The sequence below is a fragment of the Podarcis bocagei genome (genome assembly GCF_964188305.1).
Source record: "Podarcis bocagei genome assembly, chromosome: Z".
In the NCBI taxonomy this organism is placed as follows: domain Eukaryota; kingdom Metazoa; phylum Chordata; class Lepidosauria; order Squamata; family Lacertidae; genus Podarcis; species Podarcis bocagei.
Window position 1 is genome coordinate 3,774,875 of NC_138140.1, and position 10,072 is coordinate 3,784,946.

Sequence of the window (10,072 nt, forward strand, 5' to 3'; positions counted from 1 at the left end):
AGTTACAGGATGACTGATGTGGGCTGAGCATTAGGAGAAGCCTCTTAATTGCAAAAGCAGTTCAACACTGGAACTAATTTCTTAGAGTTGGACTCTCCCTCACTGGATGTTTCCATGCAGACGCTGGACAGCTGATGACTAGGTCTGCTTGCAATGCTCTAGATCTCTGGATTTCCTGCCTCAAGGAAGGGACTTGACCTACAAGACACCCTCTAGGTCAGTGGTGTCCAAAGTCCATTTCGGGGGCCTAATCCGGCTCGCCAGTTGGTTTAATCCGGCCCCTGTGGCAATTTATTTACTGGAGTAAAATCCTTAAAAAAGCTCAACAACTGGGGTAAAATCCTAAACAAAAGTTCAACAACTTCAGTCCTAAAAAAAGGTTAACAACTTTGGCTGGCCTTTTGTTCGGCCCTCACGGCCCTTCACTTCATCAAATCTGGCCCTTTTTGAAAAACATTTGGACACCACTGCTCTAGATCTATGATTACTACCTTTCCTAATTGGCCCACCTAGCTCGGTGTAGTCTACATAACTGACTTGCCAGGGTTTCAGGCAGGGAGGTGTCAGGGATTGAACTTGGAACCTTCTGCATGCAAAGCAGGTGCTCTCCCACTGAACTACAATCCTTCCCCTCCTCCTTCAGAGACTTATGGTATTCCCTGTTGTGTCAACAGCTTCTCTGTTTTGTTGCAGGCGGCCTGGAATCTTGGTGCTGATCAATGATGCAGATTGGGAGTTGATGGTTTGTATGGATTCTGCCATTTGGGGATCTTGTTTATTTGGAACTGTGTTGCAAATTCTCTTGCTGACCATTGTTAGAGTGACTGGCTCCCCCTCAACCTCAGGGAGGGAGGAAATGGTGCCTGGATTTCTGATCTTTTGTGGACGACTACCTCAGTTTTGTAATTGTAATGAGATGGTTTTTAGTTGTGTTTTTATGTTTTTAAATTTTGTGTATGAGCTGCTTTATGCCAAGAAAAGTGGTGCATAGACACAAGAACTAAATAAAGTATGTTGTGGGCTTCCTAGAGGCATTCCTACTACTACTACTACTACTACTAGTAGTAGTAATTTATTAGTGAATCTTGGATTATTATTATTATTAACATTTAAAATTATTAGGACACCTTGAATTTGGCCTGAAAATGAACTGACATCTGACTGGCCACAGTGCAAAACAGGTTTCTGATCTAGTTTTGGCTGCTCTGACTATAAAAGCAACAGAAGCTAAAGCATTAAGGTCAACGTATAGAGCAAGGATGGGGAACATATGTGGCTCTCCAGATCTTGCTAGACTCCAGCTCTCATCACTGACTGTTAGCCAGACAGGCTAATAGAGGTTAAAGTCCAACAACATCTGGAAAGCTGCACACTTCCCATCTCTCATATAAAGTAAATGATATGGAAATCATTTTCATCTTGTTTTCTTTTTCTTCATTCAGGGGGAGCTGGACTACCTGCTCCAAGACCAAGATAACGTTGTTTTCATCTCCACCTTGCATGGTGGTTAGACTGCTGGGAGTATGAGAAAGAATATTTGTGCTGGTGTGCAGAAGGGATTCCTGGCCCAGGCATAAACATTCCTTGCTCTCTTGGCTGTCACCCCAGATCAGAGTTGGTTTCTCATTAGCTCCTTTTCTTTAATGAAGTCTGCCCTTTTGACACTTGGCTCCTCCCACCCAGTGGTTCAGCTCTCGCCTCTTTTGTCCAAGAAGATCGAAATAATTTCTGCACTTGGTCACCCTCTTCCCTGCTCCAGGAGGCGCACACCATGGAACAAATGGCTGAAAATGAGCCGCTTTGCCTGTGGAACGGCTGAGCTCACTGTGGCTGTCACACTTGTTTGCTGGCTTCTCCTTGGCAGCAGCAGGGGAAGGTCTGTGATCAAAGAGGGGATCTCTCCTTCCTTCCAAACCAAGCCTTGGATCAGGTTGCAACCATTAACAGTCATTAAGGGATATGGGGGGCATTCAAGGAAGATGGCAGATGCAAGACACCCCCATCCTATCTGCTCTTGATTTACCATGCATGGATTTCAGTTCGGTTTTAAAAGGTTTTTAAAAGTACCCATCTAGAGCCAGCTCACAAATGGTTACTTTGAATTTTGATGCCTATGAACTGCACTTTTGCTTGCCTTTTTTTAAAGAAAAAAAACACTAGATGACCCTCAGAGTCCCTTCCAACTCTACAATTCAATGATGCTGTGTTTTTTTTAATCTTCTGGAGGCACTGCCTGATCCTGTTCTGCATTAACAATAAACACACGAGACACTAACCGGCTGTGTTCTTAGATAAACAAGGTATACTATTCATTGTATCAATTTGTAAATTTCAACAGAAGTAACTCATAAAGTTCAACAAACGAACAAAGCAGAAGATCCAGTGGATCAGATCATTCTCTAGTCAGTTCATGCATAAGGTCTCTTTGATGTACAGTTGTTTATTGTTTGATATTATTTTTGCTGTAAAATGTGTGAGATCATGATATTGTATTTATTTGCATTACTTAGTGCTTTAACTACTGATGAAGCCCAGGACAGCAAAACAAGGCCAATATTCCAGAAATTCTTGTCTAGACCCTGTGAAAGGATTTTGTGGAACTGTAACAACCTTTCATGTGGATTGTTTGGACTTTATGAACAGACAGGTGAAATAGACACCATTACACAGATGGACCTTATGCATGAACTGACTAGAGAATGATCTGATCAAATGGGTCTTCTGCTTTGTTCATTTGTTGAACTTTATGAGTTACTTCTGTTGAAATTTACAAATTGATACAATGAATAGTATACCTTATTTATCTAAGAACACAGCCAGTTACGTCTTGTGTGTTTATTGAGGATGCTTTACGTGACCATAGGTTGGTTTGCTGTTGTTTTGATCCTGTTCTGCTGCAGCAGCTGCGCATGCATGCGATTGATTCCCCTTTTCAAATCGTTTGCTCTGCACTGTTCTGTCGCAAAGTTTTGCAATGTGTTGCAGGGACAGAGTGCTTCATTTGAAGCTGGGTGTTCTGGACTCAGATTCTGCCTCAGCCTTGTACTTACATCACTGAGTGGCCTTGAGCAAGTTGTTCTCTATGTTAACTTTAGTTCCACATGTGTAAAGTGAGATTTGAAATGATCTACTCTGCAGGATGGTTGTGACAATAAACAATAAAAGTTGTGAAACGATTCTGAGTATAGGAGTAAATGGTACCAATGCTACAGTTCCTGTGATGATTCACAGTTTGCATTGCATTGGTCAGTGTTGTCTCTGTTTTAATTCTGGGCCAAGGATCTCCTCTGATCTGCAGTGTGCTTTGAGGTGGTCCTTGAGATTCTGTTGGAAACACTTGAGTTTCTTTTGAGCTCTCTCTCACTGCTGAAGAAGCATGCCACTTTTCTGCTTTTAGAGTCTTAAATAGAAACGCTGCTTGCTTCGTCCACAATTCAAGCAACATCAAAAGGACTTGCAGGAAGACCCAAGTTGTTGCTTGCTCCAGTTGGCTATGATCTGGGGAAATGCGGCCTCTGATGTACTAGGAAATCAGACTCTTCATCTCCAGTAAAACAACATGACAATGGTTGGCTTAGGTTTCAGTGGAGCAGTTGGGATGACTTGTGTGGATGCTTCACTTGGGAAATAGTTGTCTTATTACCCTTGTTTTGTCCATCCTACAGGGACCTCCCAAGTATGGCACCCTCCAGATGTTAAGACTATTGCTCCCATCAGCCATGACCAGTGGTCAGGGATGATGTGAGTTGTCGTCCAAAACACCTGGAGGGCACTGTGTTGCAGAAAGATAGATTGAGCAGTCTGGGCACTTCTATAGTCCGATCATTCCCTGGGATGCTAGTACTAAATGAAACAACCTGGTTCACGCGTCACAGTAAACCATAGGTAATGGTTTACTTCTTACACCCCCTTTCCCCCTCCACGGTGGCATATGAATGAAAGAAATCATGATGCATGGCTTAATGTTACATCTGAACTGGAGATTGTGGTCAGTTTTGCTAAAACAAACTTTGGCTACAGATTGTGGTTTGTTTTGGTGTAAAAAAACACAATTCCCTGTTCAGGTGTAACACTAAGCCAAGGATTTTACCTTGTGCCCCCACATGCTGGGGATAGAGGGAAAGCTGAGTAAAACATTTTGTATGTCACATATTTCTGTAAGGTACAAACTGGGCAGTTTTCCTTTACAGCACTCTGATGGGCATACACACTGCCCCTTCCCCAGTCATCAAATCCTTGTTTGATGAGCAGGGAGGGAGCTGTTCTGCGCATGTCAGCTGAATGCACCTGCAGGTGAGCATGTGCTGTAGAGCAGAAGTGATGGCATGTAGGTTTGTGAGAGTGTGGGATGGCCACTTCCACTGCTGGCATCCCTGGAGGGGAAAGGCTCTCAGCACCTCCTACTGAGGCTAACAGAGAGGGATTATCCTGCAAAGAAAACCACAGCTAGGATTCAATCTTGGAACCTGTTCTTAATGCCTGGTCTTAGCCCTGGGCCATGCGCTGGGTGACTCTCTTGCTACTATGTAATTTTAATCAGTTTTATATTTGAAATTTGAGGTATGAGCTTGCAGACCACTCAGCTGCCCTCTCTTCTCCCTCGCGCCAAGAACAGCTTCCGTGCATAGCCTCACGATGCAGCTTCAAATCCCTCTTCAAAATATACCTTTTCCCACGGTGACACAACCCCCTTGATCCACAACTCCTGCTGGAGGTAACCCCATGGTATATGAAACTGGATGCAAATCCTGCCTCCACTCCCTCTCCTGTGTGTGATTTGCTTCCCATTGTAAGCTGCTTGCGAGCAAAAGACTCTCATTATGTCATAAAGTTCCACACACGGTAAATAAATAGTTCCAGTTGACCTCTGGCACCTCACCCCAAGTAAACAACTAGCAGAAACATCAGCCTTGAGTTACGCATGCTCATAACAATGGAACAAATTCAGAAATGACAGGCGTTAGAGTGGTTACAGTTATTAATTCTCACTTTATTGTGGTTTTTATAAGGCATTATATACCTCCAGTACAGGGGAAAAACCAAGCATTGTATTTGCCCAAGAGCAAGAGGGCGAGTTAATGGCACAGGATTTGCAGCCTGGATATTTGTTTTCTATGAGCGAAATAAATAAATAAAACTAAGGATCTCCGTTGTCAAGCCGTTGTGCATAGAAAATTCTAAAGTAAAGGAAATGGCTTTGTATTTTTGGATTGTGGGAATTTTCCCCTCGAGTTGTAATTTTTGCACAGAAAGCAATTCAGTTTTTGCAAACTACTCTGGGTCATAGCTGTCAACTTTCAGATTTGAAAATAAGGGATCAGCAGCCTTGAAAATAAGGGATCAGCAGCCTCATGTGTCCCAGGGACAGTCTATGGGATATCTAACAATCCGGGATAGCAGTGGGAAGCAGCGGGAAATGGCACTGAAATAAGGGAATTTCCTGCCAAAAAAAGGGAAGGTTGACAGCTATGCTCTGGGTACAAAAGGGACACACAGCTTTGTGGAAGGGCACCTGCTATGCATGCAGAAGGTCCCAGGCTCAATCCTCCAGGTCAGCCTTCCTCAGCCTTGATTCCCCAGATGTTGGACTACAACTCCCATCATCTGTAGTTAGTGATATAAGAATTAAGAGACCCCAGGTGTATATTTTTTAAAATTTTTAAATAATGTTTCAGTGTTTCACTTTAATTGCATTTAACCTTTTCGAATGTATTAGGCTTGATTTTTGTGAGATCTGCGTTTGTGAGCCTCTTCTTCCGATGCTGCGCTCCATCTCCTTATCTGACCTCGAAAGTGGCACAAATGACAGAATGAGTTAGTACCAGGGTGCTAAGCAGAAATCTGTGGAAGTTTCCTGAAAGATAGATGGATAAATGTCAATAAAGACTGGTCATAGACTAGATTGCCAGGACATCAATACCTAAAATGGGCAAAAGGCCTAGGAGCTTCTGGTCAATGCCAAGGGGATAGCAGGTGAAGTAGAGAGCAGGAAGACGCCGTATGTGTTTTCTATCCCATTACCTGTAATCTTTCCTGACGTATGTGAATATTATGTCTTGTGACTCTTTGTTTGCTGTGTTTGAACTACTAAACAAGCTTTTGTCCTGAGGTGCCTTGGGGCAGACCTTCTCAACTGGCACATTGGGTTGAGCTTTGTCCTATTGAAATAGAATAGCTAAATACAATAAATAAAAGTGCCAGGTCCCTAAATCTGGATGCTGGACTTGAAATAGTTTCCTTGGTTCTGTCGTTTATTTAAAACGTAGTCACTCACCTGGGTAACAGACAGAGGTAGTATAGAGGTAAATTCTTACCATACTAGCAGGACCAGTGGTCAGGGGTTCTGGGAGTTGTAGTCCAGCAACATCTGGGGACCCAAGGCTGAGAAAGGCTGTTCCAGGTAGTACTAGGACTGCCCCATTTCTGATAACCTGGAGAGCTGCTGCCAGCCAGTGTAGACAATAATGAGCTGGATGAGCCTGTGGTCTGATGGCAGCTTATCATGGTCATAGGAAAGGAGGACAGAGTGTTTAAAGGGGCTGGAGTAGCCCATGCAACAGCTAACCTCAGACTCTTGTGTTTTGCCGAAAAAGAGGTAAGGGGCTTAAAATGTCTGGAATATGCAGCTGCTGTCATCTGTAGCCCTCTGACTGAAGGGTAAGGAACCTGTGGCTTTCCAAATGATCCTGAACTAACCTGCATCATCCCTGACTCTTGCTGGGGAAGTAGTCCCACCATGGTTCAGCCTTGAGTAGGGTTCAACCGTTGAGCTTGGGTCTCCTTTAAATGTTACATTCTCTACAAGCTTATGATGGGTTGCTGTTGCTGCTGCAGAAGAAGAAGAACAAGAAATCAAAATTCTGAATGGAAAATGGTTTAATGTTTAAGCATCTCATAGAATCATAGAATCATAGAGTTGGAAGAGACCACAAGGGCCATCGAGTCCAACCCCCATCTCAGCCTAGGAATGCTGATACCTGGCTTCAAATTGTGTATTATTTATTACTGAAGTGAGCTGCTGTTGTGTGTGTTTTCTTAAAAAAAGATGAGCCGTTTTGATAATAAATGTGGGACAGTGGGATAAAAATATTTTAAATTAAAAACCAACTGCCTACTTTCTGGGTAACTTTCAACTAGTCACTGCATCTTTGAGCCAAGCCTACCACACAAGGTTATTGTGAAGACACAGAAGAGCACATCTTTCACCTAGAGCGCCATGGAAAATGGGGTGGGGGAACATGAATACACTGGTGCAGAACAAGACAAAACTGGATTAATTTTGTGGGTCTCTAGGAAACTTGTACCAGTGCTATAATATTTTTCTGCTTCCAGAATTTGAATCTTTCCAGGGAATAATTTTAAGTCCCTTTAAGGAATGGTTAAGGGACGCGGGTGGCGCTGTGGGTTAAACCACAGAGCCTAGGACTTGCCGATCAGAAGGTTGGCGGTTTCGAATCCCCGCAACAGGGTGAGCTCCCATTGCTTGGTCCCAGCTCCTGCCAACCTAGCAGTTCGAAAGCACATCAAGTGCAAGTAGATAAATAGCTACCGCTCCGGCGGGAAGGTAAATGGCGTTTCCGTTTGCTGCTCTGGTTCGCCAGAAGCGGCTTAGTCCTGCTGGCCACATGACCCGGAAGCTGTACGCCGGCTCCCTCGGCCAATAAAGCGAGGTGAGCACTGCAACCCCAGAGTCGGCCATGGCTGGACCTAATGGTCAGGGCTCCCTTTACCTTTTTTAAAGGAATGGTTAGGAAGCCTGTGGCCCTCCAGCTCGTTTGACTCCATCATCCCTGACCATTAGTCATGATGGCTGGGACTGATAGGAGTTGGAGTGCAATAACTTCGGGGGGGCACAGATTCCACCATCCCTGCTGTAAAGCAACTGTCAAAGAGCTTGCTTGGATGAGGGGTGGGACTGCCTGGATAGCTCAGTTGGTGAGAGCATGGTGCTGATAATACCAAGGTTGCAGGTTCAATTCCCATATGGGGCAACTGCCTATTCCTGCATTGCTGAGGGTTGGATTAGATAATTAGGTGTCTGTTGCCACAGTGTTTGGCAACTGCAGAGGTACAGAAAATGCACTTTGGTTGGGTTGGTTCAGTGAGGTAAGTTGGAAGGTGATACCAAGATATGCAAGGAGGAGAGAGGATATGGAAAGGATGTTTTTACATTTCAGGAGAAAGGACTTAGATGATCAGATTGTCCTGAACTTACTGGTTTCGGGGAAATTTTCCAGTGATCAAAAGCACTCCAGCCAAATATCCCTTGTGCTTTATGGCATATACACGTGTATATGCAAATCTTCAAAATAACAGAGGAACCAAGGCTGAAGATAACAGAACAAGTCCTGATGTCTCCATATCCAACGCTGAAGGAAGTTGGAGGTGAACAACAGGAAGTGGATGACTTCATCACCTGCACACTGTGTGCGGCAAACAGTCCATAGCTGTTGGTTCCAGACAGTGAGGTGTAAATCTGGTGAAAGTGTGTGTAGGTGCATTCAGTTGAACCCATATGGTAGCCCTATATCTGTGGGATTTGTTTCCAAGTGACATCAGGCAAGCCTCAGCCCTATAAATTTTCAAGCAGGTTCTGAAAATCCATCTGTTCTCCACAGCTTTTAGGAAACAAATTTTAAGCTGTTGGTTTTATGTACTGGTGTGTTTTAAGGAATTTTAAATTTGTTTTTTTTTTTTAAGAATTAAACTGTTTTGAATTTCCATCAGCTGTGTTTGCTGCTCTCTCCCCAAAACCAGGATAAAAATCTAAAAATCTTTCTCTCTCTCTCTCTCTCTCTCTCTCTCACACACACACACACACACACACACACACACACACACATATATAGGTTGGGGGGAGTACACAGAGCTCTTTAACTATTACAAATGAATGCCTCATTCAAAGTGACAGTACTTGTTACTATTGGTAATTCAATTGAAGTAACCCTATCACAAACTTCATGTGCATGTATACAGATAGATATGACAGGTTCAATTTAGAGAATGTGCTTTGCTCAAACCTATGTCTTTAGCTTTATGGCCCCACAGAAATTTGAATGTGGGTATAACCTTTCAACTTTTTGTTTATTTATATGTACACCACACACTGCTTATTTTAATAGGCTGTTGTTTTACGCAATAAAACCATTCATTTAGTGTCCAGTCCTAATCACAGTTACCTGGGGCAGGGCTCCATTGAATTCAATAGGACTTACTTCTAAGTAGACATGGTTACGACTGCACTGCTAACTCAGTGAGACTGATTACAAGTAAGTTCTTCGGAATTTGCAGCCCTGGGGACAGGAACTGCAGAGTATGTCAAGACCCACAGATACCTTGGTTCTCTCCCCTCTCATAAACAGTGGGTTCTTTCTGTTCCAAATTGGTATCCTAAGCTACTGAATATCAAACTAAAATATATGTTCTGACATTCCTCTTAATAAGAACCAAAGAGGAACTGAAACATGGGGCTTACTGCTGCCACAATACTGATAGGACTTGATCTTATTTGACACTATTACAAAATGATACATGATCAGATAACAAGACAGTCCTTGAACCGTTGCTGGCTAATAAAATATCAAGCACTGTTTAAAAAAAAGGCAACATGTTCGCCTACTACTTTGTATTACTCCTGTTATTCCAAAAGCATTTGATGATCTTCCAAGTGCATTCAGAGGAACTGATCTCACCCACCTTGCATCCTGTTATATACTGGTGTTATAATCCCCCAAACATAATTCATTTATATTAGAATTTGCTAAATATTAGTTTTTGCTCTTCAGGGCGTACCTACCATCTGAAGAGTAATTTAGCTTGCAACAAAACACTCTGGAGTTATCTGGGGGAAAGAGATAAGTTTAGCATATAAAACCAATTTCCCATGGGGTTATAATGCAACCACCAAGGTCTCTATTCCATATGAGCCTTAGTCCACATGTATTGCAGAATGAGGCTGTGGATTTCTGAGTGTCAACTGTACCACAGCAGGTGGGCAGGTTCCCTACTTAAACATGTTAAAAAACACACACACCTCTCACTGCAAGTAGAAGACTAGCATTTCCGGGAGCTG

General features: G+C 43.1%; 1 protein-coding gene across 1 annotated transcript in view; it reads left to right on the plus strand.

Moving 5' to 3' along the window:
• Positions 1 to 3,176, plus strand: part of URM1 (ubiquitin related modifier 1) — a 46,646-nt gene extending 43,470 nt beyond the window's left edge. Inside the window, exons 4-5 of the mRNA XM_081179873.1 lie at positions 694 to 742; positions 1,443 to 3,176. Coding sequence (XP_081035999.1) covers positions 694 to 742; positions 1,443 to 1,511 — 118 coding nt within the window. The 3' untranslated portion in view covers positions 1,512 to 3,176. The remainder of the gene's footprint in view (positions 1 to 693; positions 743 to 1,442) is intronic.
• Positions 3,177 to 10,072: the final 6,896 nt, after the last annotated feature.